General features: G+C 38.2%; 2 protein-coding genes across 2 annotated transcripts in view; one reads left to right on the top strand and one right to left on the bottom strand.

Annotated features, from left to right (window-relative positions):
- LOC142351049 (transmembrane and coiled-coil domain-containing protein 3-like) overlaps window positions 1–21,345 on the top strand; it is a 425,404-nt gene that overhangs the window by 297,223 nt on the left and 106,836 nt on the right. The gene's annotated exons all lie outside the window — the stretch shown is intronic.
- Window positions 412–21,059, bottom strand: LOC142350749 (1-phosphatidylinositol phosphodiesterase-like). Its single transcript, XM_075402703.1, has 2 exons — window positions 20,765–21,059; window positions 412–958 (listed from the first exon to the last, which is right to left on the bottom strand). The coding sequence occupies exons 1-2, from the start codon at window positions 20,897–20,899 to the stop codon at window positions 605–607; spliced, it is 489 nt and encodes a 162-aa protein (XP_075258818.1). The 5' UTR covers window positions 20,900–21,059; the 3' UTR covers window positions 412–604.

Raw genomic sequence — 21,345 nt, 5'->3', positions numbered from 1 at the left:
TATGTGGGGTCGGGGTCGGGTGGCGGTCCACTCTGCCTCTCCCTGGCGGCATCCCCCTGGCGGAGGAGGGGTGGGAAGACACAAACGCGGTAGTCTATTTCTCCGCTCAGGAAATAACGTTGGGCTTACGTAATTTATCAGCTTACTTTATTTGAATTGTCGAATAAATTTCTTATTTTTGGTTTTCGGTCAATACGACTTCCAACATGCGGATTTTACCGATGGTTCATTTGCTGAAGCATTCCGGTTTTGCCCTGGGCCATTATACCGGTCCACCGTGCAACAAAACACACCAAGGACCTACGTTTCAATTTTTACGATCAGTTTCAAATACATAGAAAACACTCAGCATTTAATATCTTCAAAACAACTAATTCAAAATTTTGCACACTTGCCAGTAAGTGGCACTAAATATTGCCTAGATGCAATAGAATAGACCTCAAAATGTCATTTATGTAGCATAAGCCTGCCAATTATGGACATCTTTAATACCAAAGATCTGTGAATTACGACCATTTAGATACCTAGAACCTGTTATTAATGGTTACATCGATTTTTGACTGAGATCATACGCCAATTTTTGGCTCAGAATTTCAGATGTACTTTAGTTAAAAAAAGAAAGCAGCTCTTCCTTTAACGTGTCTCTGAAACTTCGTGTCGCAAGAAAAGCTTTTCCTTCTTCTCTATAATACATCACAATAGCTTCTTGACCATTTGACTTTAAGAATTTTCTCATTGCGTGAATGACGTCATCAAAACTGAGGCCAAGGTCAATAATTCCATGGAAAATTTTGAATTTGTTAATCTGATGGTGTAGACGGATGTCTAGGAACCGAACTCCGGACTCGAGCTGGCTTTTAATTGACATGGTCTGGCAGGCACAAGCTTCGGGTAAGCAAAGAAGGGATTTCTTTTTGTCGTACCTTGCACCAGAGTCGTGAGTACCAGGTATAGTCACCTGAAACCGAAAGAAAAAAGCACGTTAAGGAAAAAAAATTTGTTAAGGAATTTTTTTCAGAAAATTTTATGAAGACAATTCTTTCGCCTAAAGTGAGATACACGCTTCAATAAAAAGTGGCAGAAAAGTAAACAAGACAGAGGAAAAAAGAAATGGAGTCAAAATTGATGGGGTCTGTCCAAACCTACCCGGGCCGAGTTGTCAACGCTGAAAAACGCAAAATTATGTAAGATTGGCGTTGAATGCGTTGAATTTATGTAAGATCTACGCTTGAGCGTAGATCTCACATAAAGTCAACGCATTCAACGCCAATCTTATATAATTTTGCGTTGAATTTCGGCGTAGATCTTACATATTTAGCGTTGAATTTTTGCGTAGATTTTAAATATTCAGCGTTGAATTTAGCTAGATTTTACATAAATTCAACGCATCCAACGCCAATCTTACATTTTTAGCGTTGAGTTTTAGCGTAGATCACACATATTTAGCGTTGAATTTAGCGTAGTTCTTACATAAATTCAACGCATTCGACGCCAATCTTACTTATTTCGCGTTGAATTTTGGCGTAGATTTTAGATATTTAGCGTTGAATTTTTTCCATTCCATTTCAGACCACTTTACGATTTCAAAAGTATTCAAGTTATTTTTTTCAAAAAAAAAACAATTTTTTTTCACTCTTTCGACCCCTATACTTCACAGGTGAGAAAAACGAAGTCAGCAAAAATCCACTTTTTAGTGCTCTTTTATAGTGCAAAATCCATTTCAGACCATTTTACGATTTCAAAACTTTTCCAAATTTTTTTTTATAAAAATCAATTTTTTCACTGTTTCGACCCCTATACTGCGAAGGTCAACACATGAAGTCACATGAACACACAAAAAATTAAATCATTTGCTGTTTCGACCCCCTATACTGCACAAGTGAGAAAAATGAAGTCAGCAAAAAATAACCTTTGAGTGCTCTCTTACGGTGCAAAAACCATTTCAGACCATTTTAGGAATTCAAACTTTTTTCAAAACTTGAAAAAAATTTAATTTTCTCCCAGTACGCCTCACATAGTAAATGCGATGAATACGTTGAATTTATGTAAGATGTAAGATCAATGCAGAATATGTAAGATCAATGCTGATTTCAACGAAACGTATGCAAGTTCTACGCTAAATTCACCGCAAAATATGTAAGATGTACCCTAAAATCAACACAAAATATGTAAGATCTACGCTAAATTCAACGCAAAATTTGTGATATCTACGCTTTATAAGGATTGCAGCTCTTAGGGAAACCAAGGTACTGTGGCACAATGGTAGAAGAGGCGACAAGCAAGCATGGGGTCAGTAGTTCGAGTCCAATACGCAATTGGAGGTTAATAGTTCAAGTGAACGCTTTAATATCTTGTAAGATCAACGCTAAACTCAACGCAAAAAAATTGAAGATCAACGCTAAATTCAACGCTAATTATGTAAGATCTACGCTAAATTCAACGCTAAATATGTATGATCAGCGGCAACTAGCGTTAAAAAGTTGGAAAATTCGCCGCCATTTCTTACATAATTTTGCGTTGAATGCGTTGAAATTTTGTCTTTAAAATCGATGCCTTCAACGCAAAATTATGCAAGAAAATGGAGGTGAATCTTCCAACTTTTCTACGCTAGTTGCCGCTGACCTTACATAAATTTGGCCAAATTCCTCGGCCCGGTTAACAAAAATTTCTATTGCTTCACAATTTTGCATTATTTCAGCGGTTTCGCAGAAACAAATACTTAGAGACTAATAAAGCCCTATGACAGTCCAAAGGCGATGTAATGCCCTCTAATTGAACACGTTTGTTTCGTTTCTGAGAACGAAATGTAACATCAGCGAAGCAATTAAAACATTATAGTAAAAAATCTGCGTATAAAGTCCAGGAAGTAGCGAAAACTTTCCGATTTTTTTAAAAACATTTATAAATAGTTGAAGGCTGTGGTTTGATGCTGCGTCTAAAAAACGTCACGCCAATCAAAAACAATTATATATTATATATATATGTGTTACCAATAAGATCGTGGTTTTAAAATTTCTCGCAAAATTGTCTATGCAGAAAAATGGAAAAAAAACACAAGCGATGGCAACTACAATTTGGTTCGGTAGCTAAGTCATGATTTAATAAAAACTAATAGTTACTCAATTTCCTCAACCAACTACTTCGCTTCCATGACATGGCACACCAACGTTAGAAGGCACGAACCTACGACTGCTACTGCCAATAGAAGCTAAATTAAAAACCAAGATCCACCTTAGTCGGAAGTTCTGAAAGTGTATAATACCTTTTGAGTTTTGACGGAAGGGCAAACCCCCAACCATCTTTTTAGACAATGAGATTCCCCACTCAGGGGATGGTGAAACCCCTGCCATTTCGGTCAAAGAGTTTCAACCCCAAGACACCCGGTGAACCGCTAGCCATTGTAAGTCAACGAGATTCCCCACCCAGTCGACCGTGGAACCCCTGCCATTTCGGTTAACGAGCTTCCCCACCCAGACCCCTGTGAAATCCCAGCCCTTGAGGTCAACGAGATTCCCCGCCCAGGCAACGGTGGAACTCCTGACACTTCGGTTAACGAGCTTCCCCGACCAGACACCGGTGGACCCCCAGCCATTGTGGTCAACAGGATTCCCCAGCAGCAGCAGCTGCCAACCAGCAGCAGCGTTCAGCAGCAGTTTTCTTGGCTAACCAGGATTCCTAGCAGCAGCAACCAACGAGAACCGGCATTCTTCAGCCTAGTTTATTTTCTGGCCAATCAGGATCCCACCAGCAGCTACCAACCAGCAGCATTGTTGTGCAGAAGTTTTCCTGGCAATCCAGGATTCCTAGCAGCAGCAACCAACGATAAACGGAATTCCACAACCTACATTTTTTCCTGGCCAACCAGGATCCCCATCAGCAGCTGCCAACCAGCAGCGTTCTGCACCCATTTTCTTGGCTAATCAGGATTCCCCAACAACAACACCAACAAACCAGAAGCGACATTCCGCAGCCTAGTTTTATTTCCTGGTCCACCAGGATTCCTCACCAGCAGATACCAACCAGCGGCTGTGTTCTGCAGCACTTTTCGTGGTTAACAAGGACTCCCAGCAGCAGCAGCAGCAACCAACGATAAGCGGAACTCCCCAACCTGGTTTTTTCCTGGCCAACCAGGAGTCCCCATCAGCAGATACCAACCAGCAGCATTTTTTGCGGTGGTTTTCCTGGCTAACCAGGAGTCCTACAACCCACAACAAGCGGTTTTCCCCTACCTAGTTTTTTTCTGGCCAACCATGATTCTCCACTAGCATCTACTAACCAGCAGCGTTCTGCAACCATTTTTCAGGCTAACCAGGATTTTCCAATAGCAGCATCAACGAACCACAAGCAGCATTACTCAGCCTATTTTTTCTTGGTCCTCCAGCTCTTCTCACCAGCAGCTGCCAACCAGCAGCAGCGCCCTGCAGAAGTTTTCATGGCTGGCCAGATTTCCCAGCAGCAGCAATCAACGCTAAGCGGCATTCCTCGACCTAGTTTTTTCATGGCTAATCAGGATTACCCCTCCACTACCTATGAACCAGCATCATTGTTCTGCATTAGTTTTCCTGGTTAACAAGGATTCCTAGCAGGGGCAACCAACGATAAGCGGCATTCTCGAACCTAATTTTTTTCCTGGCCAATCAGGATTCTCCACCAGCAGCTACAAACCAGTAGCAGATTTCTGCAGCCATTGCGTCGGTCAACCAGGTTTCCCAGCTACGTCAACCAGTCAGCATCGATTTTGAACTGGCAAAAGGATCCCGAGAAACAAAAACTCGGATACATTTTACCTGAGCGTCCCAAGTTTTTCCCTTAGCACCTTAACTCACAAATTGTCTTGGCGCCCATTGATTGTATGTGACATGCGATATCATCTTTTTAAATCCTCAAATCGAAATTCATTTGGATCACAGACTCACAAGGAAGACACTTCGAATCTGGATAATTGAATATTCTATCTTTTTCCGGCTTAACCATCAAAGACGTATATATTTTTGTTCCCCCTATTGATCAGTGCTGTAAATTCATACTGTTTACCAGCTGTAACGACTTGTATAACGGCAGCAAATTTTCAGACATAACCCCAATTGACACTGCAAATCATTTAATTGAGCTCTCAAATTTCCTCACCGAAAGAACCAACAGAAATTCCTAATAGGAGTGCCTGAACGAAACAAAAACCAAGAGCGATCTGCAGCCGTAAACGAATTCCTCGAGAAGGTGTCCCACAGAACTCGTTGTCACAAGCCCTAAGTCAACTTAAAATACAGAGGAATCAGTCAGCGCATATCAGGCACAAAATACGTCAACCCTTAAGACGATCTTCATCTCAACGAATGCCTTTGCTCAAATTGTCAACAGCTTATTAACCAAAAAAAGAATGTTCAAGGATTACAACGTAACGTTGAACAACAGTGGTCACGGCAAAATTACCGAATTAAAACGGAATTTATATACTTGCCTATGCTCAAACTGTTAGTTCTTACTTCAACCTAAATTTTTCAAATTCTATTTCACTTAAGTTTTCAAAAGAATCCGTAAGGTGCCACGTCAATTAACTGAAAGATTTCGAGTTAGTTGCGAAATATATCTACTAACTCTCCCCAGGTTCAGTGAGGTGCAATCGGCCAGCTGGTAGAGACAACATTGTCTTCTAAACGTCCCCAGGTTCCATGAGTTGCCACTGGTCAGTTAGCAAGACAAATTTCCCAAAGTCAAAAGATCTCATACTTATCCAACTTAGTAGTTCAGATTATGTGACCCAAAACAACAGCATCAAACAGTCAGCAGGAGTTACAGCAAACTAACACAGCTTCAAAAAAATTATTGAGCCAACCATTTCCATTGACCAAAGAAGAACGTTTACCAACGGACTTCTATATGTAAAAGTTTGTCAAGCCAGCCAAAAACCTGCAAATGTCAGCGGAACTTTCACAATTACTGCGCCTTCAGCATAAATGCCGTAATCAAAGACAATTTAACCAATGAGAGCCTGCAATATGACGAGTTCTTAGATGTTAGATGGAGCAAAGGAAATTCAACAGTTAATAGCTGAATTAGAAAAGACTAATGAGTTTCTCCTAATCAATCCAGACAAAACACAACACTGTCATTTTTTAGAAGAGACGTTAGTAATCAAACGCGACTCCCGCAGAAAAACTTAATATGAAGCGAAGAATGTTTAATGTCAGTGGTGATCTTGTTAACAATTCAACGAATACAGGAACAAGACTGTCAACAAGCATCCAACAACACACACAACGAAATGAATCAGAACAAAGACACAATCCTCATGAAATTTTATCAGCTTCAACAGGTATAACACTGAGTTAAAATCAACCGAAAACATTTCGCAATCTAAAGTATTCAAACCTGCTCTTCCATGCAACAACTACAAGATATTTGTTTGACCAAAATACCTTTTCCACATCAACATCAACCATCCTTTATTCTCGCGAATCACTACCCCGCTATCATCAACAACACCAAAACTGGACCACACTTAAAAAAACACCATTTTTTTACTACCCCGCTATCATCAAGACGACTTCCAACACTAAAATTGGACACCTTTAATGGCTATCCAATAAATTGGACAGATTGGATACATTTATTTGAGTCTGTCATTGACTCGAAGCCACTGAGCATTACAGAAAAGCTAACGCATCTACGATCACTTCTCATTGGACAAGTAAAGAACTTAGTAAAAGGCTACGGATGCAAAAGACAATGCTATCACCAAGATTTTAGCCAACTTCAGAAAAAAAATGGCTAGTATCATTGTCAATGCATACTTTAAACTTGCATCGTTTCCGTTCCCCTCAGCCGCGCGCTCCAAAACTTTGGCAATTTTATAGTTTTTAAAAGCGACTGGGTGAATACTTTTACACGCCTGGAATACGAACATGACCCAAAGACAACAAAGTGTACCCAAGTTGCAATAGAAAAATTACCTTATAACCATCTGTTTGATTTGAGCAAACATTGTGCACAAAATCAGATCGAATCTCCCTCTTTTGAGCAGTTTTCTGTATGGTTTTCTTTAACTGCTGAAATCTTCAAGAATTTAGAACCTTTTTCACGAAACCACCTGATCAAAAATGACTCAACAAATCTTTGAAGCCATCCTGGTTGCATCTACAAACCAGCACCGTTCTGTGACCGTTTTCCAGGCTAACCATGATTCCCCAACAGCAGCACCAGCGAACCAAAAGCAGCATTCCGCCGGTTACTTTTATCCTGGCCCAACAGGGTTTCTCACCAGCAGCTGCAAACCAGCAGCAGCGTCCTGTAGAAATTTTCATGGCTTACAGGATTTCCAGCAGCTGCAATCAACGATAACCGGCATTCGTCAATCCAGTTTTTTACCTGGCCAACCACGATTCTCCACCAGCAGCCACCAACCAGAAGTAGATTTCTGCATCCATTTCGTTGGCCAACCAAGTCTCCCAGCTACGTCAGCCAGCCAGCATCAAATCTGAACTTCAGTTTCCTGGTCAACGGAATCCCGAGAAACATCAACTCGGATCCATTTCACCTGAGCATCGAGAATTATTCTTTAGCACCTTAACTCACACATTGCCATGGTGTCCATTGGTTCTATGTGACATGCGATAAATTTTTTTCAAATCCTCGAAGTCGAAGTTCCTTTGAGTCACAGATTCACAAGGAAGACGTTTCGAATCTGGAAACCTAAAAATTTTATCTATTCCCTGCGTAACCATCAAAGACGTATATAACTTTGTTCCCCCTGTCAATCAGTACTGTAAAAAATGCTGTTTATCGGCGTTAACGACTTGTATAACGACTGCAAACCTTCAGACAAAACGCCAATTGACATTGCAAATCACTTTATTGAACTCTCAGTTTTCTTAACCGAAAGAACCAAAGAACTATTCCTAATAGGAATACCAGAACGAAACGAAAACAAAGAGCAATTTGCCGCCGTAAACAAAGTCCTCGAGAACACAGAACTCGTGGTCATAAACCCAAAGTCTACTTGAATTACAAAGGAATCAGTCAGCGTATATCAGGCGCAAAATACGTCAATATTATAGACCATCTTCATCTCAACGAATCTGGTCGCTCACATTTTCACCACCTTATCAAGAAAAAAATTGTGTTCAAATACTACTTTGCAACGTTGAACAACAGTGGTCACAGCAAAATTTCCGTGAGGTGCCACTGGTCAGTTAGCAAGACAAATCTCCTAGAGTCAAAAAATCGCATACTTATCCAACTCAGTAGTTCAGATTTGGAGACCCAAAAAACAGCATCAAACAGTCAGCAAGAGTTAGAGCAAAGTAGCACAGCTTCAAGAATAATATTGAGCACAACAACCGTATCCATTGATCAAAGAAAAACGTTTACCAACAGACTTCTATATGGAAAAGTTTGTCAAGCCTTCCAAAAAAGTTGACGGTCAGCGGACCTTTCACAAATACTTCCCTTTGAGCATAAACGACCTTATCAAAGACAATTTAATCGATGAGAACCTGCAATACGACGAGTTCTTAGAAGGAGCAAAGGAAAATCAACAATTACTAGCTGAATTGTAGAAAAATAATGAGTTTGTTCTACTAAATCTAGAAAAAAAAACAAAACACTGTCAGTTTTTAGACGATACGTCAGCAATCAAACGCGACTCCCGCAAGAAAACCTAATGTGGTTCGAAAAAAGTTTAAAGTTAGTTGTTATCTTGTCAACAAATCAGCGGATACAGAAACAAAACTTCCAAAAAACATCCAACAACAAACGCAACGAAATGATTCAGAACAAAGAGACAACACTCATGAAACCTGATCAGCTTCAATAGATATCACACTGAGTTAAAATCAACCGACAACATTTCGCAATCTAGAAACTTCAAACCTGCCCTTCCATGCAACAACTAAAAGAAATTTGTTTGACCAAACTACCTTTCCACATCAACATCAACCATCATTTATTCTCGCGAATCACTACCCCGCTATCATCAACAACACCAAGACTGGACACTTATATTGGCAATCCAATGATTTCTACTTGGTGAAAACACCAAGCAGTCAGAATTGCACAAAGTTATCCATGGAACAAACTCCAACGTCAACCTTTCAAAAAAAGGAATCAACTCTTATCAAACTTTCGATATGAAAGACGTTCAAGTTTTAGCTCACATAGAGGTTCCCCAATTTAATTTAGCGTGGTTTCTCAAGTGTGCAAAAATATGAACTTTCCATACCTATAACATACCCCGACGTCGACATCAACCAAATCTCTATTTTGATTGGGTGTGGCGTTTTTGACCTCATTGAGTTAAGAGATATTCACTATGGTCCTCCCAGACACAGCAAGAGCAGTTCAGACCAAACCTGGATGGATTGCGTTAGGCCAAACTGATCTGCCTTTAGCGGTAACATTCCAATCTCAAATAGTCAAAAGTTATTCTACAGAGTGCTGCAAAATAGACGAAATTCTATGCAACGAAGTACTCAATTCATACAAAGGTGAAACTTTCCCGTCCAATCAGAACGTCATAAAATCAGAGAGCAACAAACGGGCATCAAAATTTTTACAATCTACCGTAGAGTTAAAGGAAAGACAATATCATGTTGGCCTTCTATGGAAAAACAATCCCGACCTGCAAATTAACTTGACCGTGGCCTTCAAACTACTCAAAGTCCTAATTAAGTGCCTAGAAAGAGATCCCAAAGTGCCAGCAAAATACAAAAAACACTCGAAGAAGATCGGAAAATGAACTATATTGAAGAGTTTCTCCTTGATAAAAAGATTTCAAACATTTGTCACATCTGGCATCACCCTTTCATAAACCCTAACAAAGAAAAAATCAGAAAAGTTTTGAACACAGCATCAAAATATTGTGGATGTTCATTGAATTGTCAACTCAAGCCAGGGCTTGACTTGATGCAAAACTTGACCAGTGTTATCTGGAGATTCATGCAGAAAAATGTTGCAATATCTGTAGACATTGAAGGCAACACGGGACCTCAAATTTTAAAGAATTCTTAGGAAAAAAGACGAAAAGACCGTTTTCTTCCAATTTAAAACGCGCATTTTGGAGCGAGGTGCTCACCAACGTGTTGCAATTTTGCCCTACGACAAACAGCAGAGGACAATTGTCAGCAGTACGCTTCAACCTATAAGTTAGTCTCAAAGTTCCTTTTACATGGATGACCTTTTGTCATGCGACAGACACAGTCAAAGAAGCCATTTCCCTTCCAAAATATCTGAAAAACTTACTTTCGCTTTGAGGTTTCAATTTATTCAAGTGATTTTTCAATTCACGCGAAACAATGAGGAAGATAAAGATTCTCAAGAAGATCAGAATTCTAAAGATTTAAAAGAGTCTCCAATGCTGTTGCCTATTTCAAAACATGAAACAGAACTTGGCAGACCAATATCAACAGTTGATACCTACAGAGTTTTAGGAAAACAGTTTTCTGTGCCTAGAGATTCCTTTGTTACTAACAGCAGAACATTTTAAAAGCTGATCTAGAGAATCCCACACAGAAAAAATTTTTGAAGAGTGTTTCAACAACCTACGACCCAAATGTTTTTATTGCACCCTTCGCGGTGCTATTAGAAACAACCATGCAGAACTATGGGAGTTTAGGAAAAGAATGGGACAACCCTTCACCTAACAGTTTTGATGCAACCCTGAAGTCACTTATGACAGAAAATAGTTTCTAGCATCGAAATACCACGATTCCTGTTCAAGAAGAAAATACCCACTAAAGAATCTGCTTTACACGTCTTTTGCGACGCTTCTCTAACAGCAAGGCACCGTTGCATAACTATGAGCAGAGTGTACCGATGCAAATTTTTTACTCACTTTATCATAGGCAAAGCAAAAGCTGCCCCAGCTCGACTGCGAAGCATACATAAACTAAAACTTGCAGCTTTCTTTGGATCTCTGGTAGCTTTTTTCATGAAACAACAACTCGATGTAACAATCGGTAAAACCACATTTTGGTCAGACAGCGCGAGGACACTAAAATGGATTTACAACTCCAAAGAAAAACAAAAAAAATTATACGTAGCCAACAGAGTTGACAAAAATCTTGAAGCATCATCACCATCAAACTGGCGTCATACCCCAGGAGTTTTTAATTCAGCTGACGATGGAACAAGACAGCTAAATTACAAGAGTTCACACCTGAATGTCGTTGGTTTAACGGGCCTCTTTTCCTTGAACCTGACCCAACAAAATGGCTTTCGACAAACCTCCCATATTATCCTTTGGCAGCTACAACGGCTCTCTCAGAAGCAATCCAGCCACTCATTGATACCAAAGAATTTTCCTGCATTTAAAAACTCAAACGAGTTTCCGCCTTTGTAATTTTGATCATCAGCAATCTCAAAATTACAACAAGAAGTTTTCACTTGACCATAAAGTCAGACTCTATGAGCAAAATAAATTGACTTAGACACTCCCAAGAACTCTCATTTGAGGAAGAATTTGATTGTCTTCGCAAAGACAAATGCGTTCTGAGGACGGAGTTATCACAGCAAATGTACCTCTTGCTAAAACAAATCAACTGGATGAAAGCATGCAAACACCATTAATTCTAAGCGGCGAAGAACATATAACTATTCTTATGCTCAGAAACATTCACAATCACAATGGACATACAGGAATCGATCATAGCATCATAGCCGCTTCATAATGCAGCAGTTCTTTTTGTGAGCAGCCTTCGTTCCACCTTACGAACAATAAGAAATCGGTATTTTGATTGCCACCGACAAAACGCATTAAATATGCAACCAAAAACGGCACCTCTGCCAGACTTTAGATCATCGACGATTGCGAATTTTATTGTCAAAAACTAAGGGGTAAAATTGTTTGGTTAATTCGCAATAGGGGCCAGCGACAACCTGTATCCAAAACGATACGCTTTCAATTGCCTTACTACGAGAGCCATACATCTCGAACCAGCTAATAAGTTAAGCTAATAAGTTATTCGTTCATTCAAGCGATACTACAATTTATTGCCCGACGAGGAAACCCTCGCCTCATTGTCTCTGATAATGGTAAAAGTTTCGTTCGTGAACTTATTTAAAAAATAAACCAATTCGATCAACAAAAAATTAGTGTTTGATTACTGAAAGACTCAATCGAATGGAAATTTACTTCTCCTTAAGCAACCTACTTCGGGAGAGCATGTGAAAGACTTGTTTCGTCCTCAAAAAGATTTTTCTACTCAGTGTTTGGCTCACAAATGTTGGCCGATGATAATTTTCACTCGCATCCAACTCAAGTTGAAGAAATTCTCAACAGCAGGACTCTGACTTACGTTCCGGACAACGGTTTGTCTTATCCACTAACCACACAAAACAACTTCTTTATCGGTCGACCTCAAAAAAGTTTGCCGTCGTCATTTTCAATCACTAATTACTACAACAAGAACTGGTAGAATTGTGTTATCCTCTCACAGCAATTCTGGACACAACTACTGCGCAAATTCATAACCAAAATGGCTGGGAGACTCAAATGGATGAAAGATCAGAAATCTCTCGAAGTTCCCTTGTATGAATATTAGAAGACATGACTCGCCGAGGTATTGGGCCCGTCAGTATTGTGGAAAAGTTATTTCACAACAATGTTGGAAAAGTTAGATCGTGCGAACTATAAACTGGGTTCGGAAAACAAGCCAGACTAGTAAACAAGCTGGCACTTGTAATTGATGACTAGCAAACAGAAAACTTCGAAGCAAGACAGTTAATAAACAGTTTAATATACTGCTACCACATTCACAAAATTTAAAAAATCATTAATCCTTTTTGTTTTGACTACAACGCCGAGACAAGAACGACTATTACCAACAAGATCGTCTCTTTGAAAACTCCCGCAAAATTGTTTATGATGAAAAACGGAAATAAATCCACGTGATAGTAGCAACAATTTAATTTGGGAGCTAGGTCATGATTTGAAAACCTAATAGTTACAAAGTTTAACCAACCAACTACTGCAATTCGATGACAATATATATTTTTCTATATCAAAATTTATCTAATACGACTAACCATTACAAATAAGAATCCTTTGACAATGCAAAGGAAAATGAAAAATATTCTTTGAAGCAAAACAACTAATCTAAAACTTCCGTTGAAAAAAATGCAATGAAAATTTCTAGAAACTGCTGAGCTTTTTCAAACCAAATAACGCATTATAAAAAACTTTTGCGAGCAGTTTTTGCACAATAAGTCCAAATGAATGCTTGAAATTTTGGATCTAATGTTTCGGCCCCCCGTGTTTTTTTGACCCATAGTTACAAATTATATGTTGTTATATAGCAAGTTACTCTGTAACAAAATAGCGCGTGCAACTAAAGTGTGTAAAACCTTGTAAGAGTAGGAGTAGTGGTTAATAAAAACGATTTAAGAGTGATGGAGTAATGGGGATTAAACGTTGTAAGAGTAGAGAGTAATGGCAACCTTTTTGTGATGGTCTTATCTCCTACCAGTTTCAAGGCTTGTTTCTTCGCCTGTTGATTCCTGAGATGTTGTAGCTTATCGTGGTAAATTGAAAACTTTTTTACTGTGGCAAAATTAATTAGCGGGATATGACATTGAGCGTTGGTTTTGAACTTTGCTACAGCGGAAATGTGTAGCGCTGTGTCGTTTCGTCCTGACATTTTAATGGTGAGGTTAGTTTCAGACGTTTCCTGAAGTGAAGCCCCTTACCATAGGGCTTTGTACAGCCCTTGTATGTGCTTCTTACCAGCGAAAATTGCAAGATATTTCAAGGCAGGCTGTAATACTAGACTTGATTTAGCCTTGGGTTGGGGCAATGACCTTTGATTCATGCAAAATGACCTCAAGATTTTGCTATGATTGCTCCGAAACTCTGCGAACAGCCTTGTTAAGCAGCGGTTCAAAGTTGGTCGGCAACTGTGGGGGTGCACCCATTGAGTTGATAAAAAGAATGGATTGCTGGAAAATTTTGATATAAGTCACAATTATAGGTAATAACTGTTATGGAACCTACGCTATGAAAGCTAAATCCTACTAGAGCTTTGTAAAAATACAATGGGAGGATCAATTAAATATAGCAAGCAAAAGTAATGCAATTTCTATACATCAAAACAGTTGAAAGACAGTTTTTGTGTGAAAATAACAGGTTCAGAAGTATGTTTGGTAATTGAAATAGAACAAATTGATGGTTAGAAGCTGATTTTTGAAGACTTTCTGCAAATCATTAGCCTTCTCTGGTGTCTCAAAGTTGTTTTTTTCTGTTTTGGCAAACAAACGAAAAACGAAAAACAAATATTTTTTCTACCATATTGAAAGAGGCGACACTTTTACCAGAGTAATAGTTTCCTTCGAAAACCCCAATGACGCGCGATAATTTTTCTTTAGACAGTCCTCAAACTGAACGTATTATGACCGACCAAATTCCTACAAGGAAAATGAATAGGAAGACTTAAGCTACCCTGCTTTTTTAGTAAACGATTGTTGAAAATTGTTTGAAAAACAATGACTATTACCTCATAAATTGGAGCAAAAAACAGACAAGATAAATTGGTTGAATGTTCAAAAATTGAAAGAATAAAATTTTGCATGCATTCAGAGAGGCTCTGGAACGCAAAAAATTATTTTTTTCGAATCTTGAAACTAGTCAACAACGGAATCTTGACCGAATAGAAAAAACATTTACATAAGATATTCTTCTTCTCTTGACAAAAATTGTGGGCTCACTTTTGCTATTATACGATAGACAAATTCTTCTAAACAAAACGACAACAACACTTGCACATCAAAAATTTACACAAGAGAACACAAACGAAAATCAGAGTCAATAGAACGTGCACCAAAGAAGAAAAACTCAAGAGGAGAAGTTAGTTTTCAGAGATAGAAAATTATTGCTATTTAGAGAGTTCTTTGTGAAAAACATAGTGTCCTAGTTGCAGTGAAAAAAAATTGCAGATTTATTCAAAGCCGTTAGTTGCGAAGGTTAATAGTTTCTGGCCGGTAACCAATCTGAGGGGAAACTGAGCATAGTCATTTAGGTTAGGAGCTTACTTGAGTCAGTGGTGGAAATCTGTGAATAGATTGATTCATCTGGATTCAGTTTGCTGAAACATTGGTTAGTTCTGACATAAAAACAATTGGTGTTCGTTGAACCGATTCAATTTTCTGTTTCTGGCTATAACTTAAAAAATGCTGGTAAAACATTTATTGATTACTGATTCAATAATCCAGAGTTCATCTTTAAAAGTCGAGACAGTAATTTTTTGTGGACAACAGAGTACATTCGCAACAGCAAGATTAACAACCAAACAATTCTTCAGGAATTTTGATGGAGTTTTGGGCACTAGGTCCCACTCAAGAAATCTTTCAACAACACAAAAAACACAAAAATACTATATTCTACAGTGGCGCTGAGCTAATTTGTATAATAGTATTCTCGTCAACACAATTTGAAAACGAAGTGAGTGTGAATAGAGTTTGAAGAGACTGACGACTAAAACGCAAAGCTGGCAATTATAGCAATCGATGAGTTTGAGGAACATATTGATGATTTTCAAGCTGATTCCGTAAAGCCTGCAAGTGGAAACAGATCCTGAGAAAATGAGCATCCGAGACAATATAGAGACAGTTTTATTGAAAAAAAAATAAAGTAATTCTCGAGAGGCGAATTTTGACAAAGCTTACTAAAAAGAATTATTTGAGCAGACATGTTAACACGACTACTCAGGTAAAGACGAAAACTCACTAGATTTGCGGAAGAGAATGGGGCCTCACAGTAGCATTCATAGGTAAAAATGTTTTTTTTTCGGGAAAATAGCGGAACACTGGCTTGTGGAGCTGTTTTCATCTTTTGGATATGAACTTGGGAGGACTGGCGTAAATATTACCTAAATGTTTGTGTTGTTTTATTGTGGACGAAACAAGACGTCAAGAGGTTTTTATCAAATAAGTTATGCGGTTGGTCACTCGATGCCTTGGATGTTTTACCTCGCGGTTTTTGGGAATCCAATCAAAAAATAATGCACGGGCTCTTATGGAAACATTGTACTTCCTTGTCGTGAGCTGTCCGACTTTTTGCAGATGAATGCGGAGGCTAACCAATAACCGATAACCGTGAGGTGGATAATGAACATTTTAGTTACGACAACTTCAATGTTAGCAATGAAGACACCTTCTTTGATAGCGACGACATAGATGATTATGGTTTTATAGATGATGATGACCTTGTTTCCAGCAATTCCCAAAAAATGTTTCGACTTCAGTAGCGGAAGGTATGTTTATTGTAGATCTTTTGGCTGCTGATTCACGCATAGAGAGACCTGTAAAATAGTTCTATAAATTTCTCAGTAGATGATTGCGGACTAAACAAAAGTTATGAAATCGGCAGCAAAAGCAGACGCTGGTGGAAGCAAATTACAGAGCACGGAAGGAATTGTTTGTCATTCGGGGAAATCAGTCAAAATTTGTTATCATGCTAAAAAATGGCAACTGTATGCAACAAAATGGCAATGATGAGCACTTTTGTGGTTTGAAAAAAACCTGGTCTAAATATGTTGTTGATCAGTCTGTCCAGAGAACAGAAAGAGCAGAAGAGCGGGAAGGTCCCTGATAATCTTTCTCTTATCTCTGTGCAGATGAGTGAGTGACAGAGATGTGTGGAGTTGGAGTAATTAGAATTGTGCAGGCTGCTATTTGGAGATGAAAGCGTTCATAGAAAACAGCGTTTGACACAGTTTAAGAGGTCGCGGTGTCCGTTCTCTTAAAGAGAGTTGCGCAAACGTAATAAATGTCAAGTAATAATATTGGAGTTGGGGAGGCTTTCAAGCACAGGCAAGGACTCAACTTTACAATTTGGTTCAATTAAATTGTCTGTAATGAGAACTAGTAAGTGATTTTTAACAATATTTTTGATTTTTGCGATGTATAAAATGTAAAAAAAAGTTTTTAATTTGGAGCTGGCATCGAAATCAGTCACCTAACACATGTGAAAGGAAACTATAGGGTGGCTCATAATTTTCTGTATTCATTTCTTTCTTGTTGAATGGTTTGGTTGTTTCAGTTCTCTTGCCATTTCTGAATGACAATTGTCCAATACTGATATCTCTCTCCCCCCCCCCCCATGTATCTGTTTTAACCATGTCATTTGTTTTGTATTCGGTGCAAAGTGAAACTTGCAATTTTCATTTACCTGCAGCTTTATTAAATTGATACACACTTTTTGGCTCTTTTCTGTTATTGCCCCCCCAGCCTCATATAGCCAGTCTATTTGCACCCCCCAAATATGTACTTTTTGGTCCTTAGAGATCCCTTATTTCAGTCATAATAAATTGTCGGTACCGGTAGGCGAATGGATGAATTTTTGTTTCCGGTTGTCAAAAAAATTAGTGCCATAAAGCTATTCCTGTCAAAGAAAAGCGCAAAAATATTAAAAACACGGATTATTCTTTGTCTGCTTACATTATAAGCAAAGTTCAATTACCGTACACGTCTTAATTTCAAAACTTCGCAGCATAATTAAATTGTAAATGTCGTTTGCATATAATTGTTTATGTAAGTGTATGAAACGCAACCAATATGCTATAACATGCTATAAGTGGGGGGTGCAAATGGACGTGGGGGGGCAATAACAGAAAAGAGCCCACTTTTTTAGGCTAACTAAGACTTGGTTAAAAGATTAGCTGTGTGACATGAAGAAAGAAAAAATTGGGCCCGTACTCACAGAAAAGGCGGGAAACTTTATTATTATTCGGCAGATTAACAGTCTAAGAGGTAGGATTGTGGCAATTGATTTTAGCATGTGTCTGGACTCTAGGGCTGTAAACTCATATTTGAGATTGAAAGATTGTTTATTAGTTTGCAAACTTCTTGAACTTCTTTTGAACATATTCACTATGTAAACAAATTTGAGCAATTTAAGTTGGAGTGAAATTCAGTGAAAATTTGATAAGCATATGCAAAGCTTGCTTTTCAATGTCATCAAGCTGTCAGAAAGCCACAGAAAGAACTACAGACGTTATTCCAGACAGAAAAATATTAGAGTTCAGAAAGAATGATATGGGTCTTAGCAAAACCAAATGGCTTGGAATTCTTCACAAAAACGCTTTATTTGAACTTGTAAAAGTTCAATCGACATGAATAGCTGATTTTGTTTTCTGTGTGAATAGCGAAACGATTGAAAAAACTCATTGGTGCTTTGATAATACTTTAAATCAGTTTTCTGGCAAAAAATGAGAGAAGAGAGGAAAGGAATCATAAATTCTAACTTTTGGGCCATCTTTCCCTGGAATTAAAAAAGTATGTTTTTCAACCAACTGTTAACAGCATCAGGGTTAAAATATCAAATAAGGGGTGAAATGTTGCACGGAAAACTTTAATGAGGTGAAAAACAAATTGAACCATGTGTGAAAGCAGGTTTAACTGTGGTTCTAATATTGGAAAATGTTTAAAAAAAGATTATTAATCATTGCACACCGGTGTTTTCATGGTGTCATTCTGAATGCATCTAGGTTCCATGACAATGAAAACAATAAGAATGAGGCTGTTGAAGAACTCGCATGAAGGAATAAAATTAGGGAAAAAAACTCTAGTTGAATTTTTGGTAGCGTGTTTGAAATGGATTTACAGTTTTGAATCCTTTAGCAATTATTGCTTGCGTCCATTTGTGGGAAAAATTATGAGGAATTTTGATTTGCAAGAAAAAATTGGTAGAGTTCAAGGGAATCAAAGCAAACAACTGTTAAAACTAATGAAAGCTAAGCTCTGGAAGCTTATCCATTGGGGAGATTCAATTTGTAGTATCAATCATTAATAATGGACATTCTATTGATCAAAGTGGTTGAAAGACAATTTTTCGGTGGAAATAACAAAATGTAAATAATTTGCTGCTTGAGATAGGACAATTCGTTGATCTTTAGCCTTCGCCAGACTGACTGAGACGTACAAAAGAACCCAAGAGCTGTTTGGACGAATTTGACAAAGAGAAACTAAAATGTTGAAAATATAAGAGACTCTTCTGCAAATCTTGTAAAAGTGTACTTAAATTTGAGCTCTAGTGGCCTCAAATTTTAACTCGCTGCTACTTGGACAATTATATATGCAATGCAATAAACAGCCAGCTTTTTCCGGAGTTGCAAAGTTTTATTATTTTTTAAAATAAAAAAACAAATGAAAATCAGTACCTCGAGGACTTTTTGTACTCCACTGTAAAAAGTACCACTTTTGCCTTAGTCAGGGTGTCCTTCTGAATTCAAACTAGCAAACACTCAAACGTGAGAATTTTCAATTAGATAACTTTCAATTTCAAACAATTATTGCTGACAAGTTTCCAAAACGGAAAAGAAAAAGAAAACTTAAAATTTCCCTCTTTTTTAAATAAAAGTGTTAACACTGAAAACTGTTTGAAAAGCACAGATTACTATTTTTTAAGTAGATGCAAAGTTACAGATGGGTAAATTCAACAAATGTCCAGTACATAGAACGAATGAAAACTAGTGTGCATGCATAGAGATTGTCGAAGAATTCAACATTTGAATTCCAAATCCTGAAATAGCAATCAACGGAAATCCAATCATATAGCATAAACATTTACTTAAGATATGATTCATTTCGCGGCCTACCTTGTACCTTTTTGCTTTTATACGTTCGGAAAATCCTCTAAAGGAAACGACTTGTTACTTAGCACTGATAAACAACTCATAAGTGAAAAAATCCTGAGGTTCATGAAAAAAATCGGACACAATAGAACGCGTACCACAGAGAATATAAAAGAGAGAGGGAAAGAGAGAGAGAGAGAGAGAGAGAGAGAGAGAAAGATAGAGAGAGAGAGAGAGAGAGAGAGAGAGAGAGAAAGAGAAAGAAAGCTCAAGTGAAACAGTTGGTTCTCAGAGAGAGGAAACTGTAGTTATTTAGTGAGTTCTTTGTGACGGAACATAGTTGCCTTGTTGCAGTAAGTGAAACTGCAGATTTATTCAAAATTGTTTGATGCAAAGGTTACAGTTTTCTGATCAGTAACAGAACTATTGGGCGGCAGAACTAAGTTTAGTTATTTTGGATTAGATTTTCATTGGAATCAGTTTGGGATAGCTGTGGATAGATTGACTCAACTGGTTTGAATTTGGATCATTAGTTAAAAAATCCTCAGATAAAAAATACCGTTTGGGTCGTTGAAGTTATTCAATCAATTGTTTCTGGCTACAATTTTATTAATTGCTGGTATTGCTTTTAGAGATTATCAATTCATTGATCCAGAGGGCGTTTTAAACCGTTGAGAGTGCAGCATCTTTGGGGACAGCACTCCCAACAGCAAGATGAACAACCAAACTAATCTTTCTGAATTTGGTGGGGTTAAATAGTCAGTCCCTAGCCAGCTAGAAGCCTCCTCCCTTGGTACTTAGTAGAGAATCCCACCTTCTGTGCTCTTCGTTACCAAAATATTTCTTGGCCTACAGTTAAGGTAGCCAAAAATCAGATTAAGTGCAATAGCGGATCGCTGTTTGCGGCCATGCCTCTCAAGCGCTGAGGGTTGTAATGCGGAAATCGCTGGTTAGTTCTAGCCTAGCGGCGGAGCACGTCCACCGACCGCCAGTCGGAAAATTTTTCGCTATGTATTCCAATTTGGCTAAATGCCATAGCCTGGCGTAGTTTGCTCTGTTCAGTTGAACATTAATGCGCTTTTGTGGAAAGTTATTAGTAGTTTGATTGCTTAATAAATCGCCCGCTTAAATTCTGTTCAAGAATAGCCCCCTTTTGCAAAATGGGGCAATTGTTGCAAAGATCCTCCCAAATTGATGTAACTCACCTGGGACAGATACAACTTCCCGCTAATGTGACTCATCCAGTTGGAACCAGACACTCCAGAAGCTCCCAGGGCAACTTCTGTTGAATTCAACAGAATTATCACCAACAATATCATTGCAGGTTCAATTGTTACCATTGCAAATGTTTTACAGCGGTGCCCTGATTTCAATTTATTTAATCAAATATCAAATCAATTACTTAAATCCACTTTTTAGGAACTAATATTTATCTAAACTGATATACAACTATACTTAAAATTTACATCCGCCTAAATGGTTCACCTAGAAATTGAACTTTCGAATTGCAAAACGAGGGAAAATGATGACAGAGATTAAAGTCAAGCAATTTTCTAACTCCATTTGAAAAATTGTGGTCTAAATATTGACTTTCAGATGCTGTTTCAGAATTTGTCTGTTGCTATTGGCAACAAAAAAACCACCACCATATGTCCCGAAAATAATAGGATCTATTCTGTTTTGCCCCCCCCCACCCCACATTAGTGAGCTTTATTTTTACGCCCCCAGGCGCCCGTGCTATTTTTTGCATTGTAACGTGCTATATAACAAGATATAATTTGCAACT

The sequence above is a fragment of the Convolutriloba macropyga genome, chromosome 12, assembly GCF_964194025.1.
Source record: "Convolutriloba macropyga chromosome 12, txConMacr16.3, whole genome shotgun sequence".
In the NCBI taxonomy this organism is placed as follows: Eukaryota; Metazoa; Xenacoelomorpha; order Acoela; family Convolutidae; genus Convolutriloba; species Convolutriloba macropyga.
Note: the sequence above shows the minus strand (reverse complement) of the source record. Positions and strands in the feature narration are given on the sequence as shown.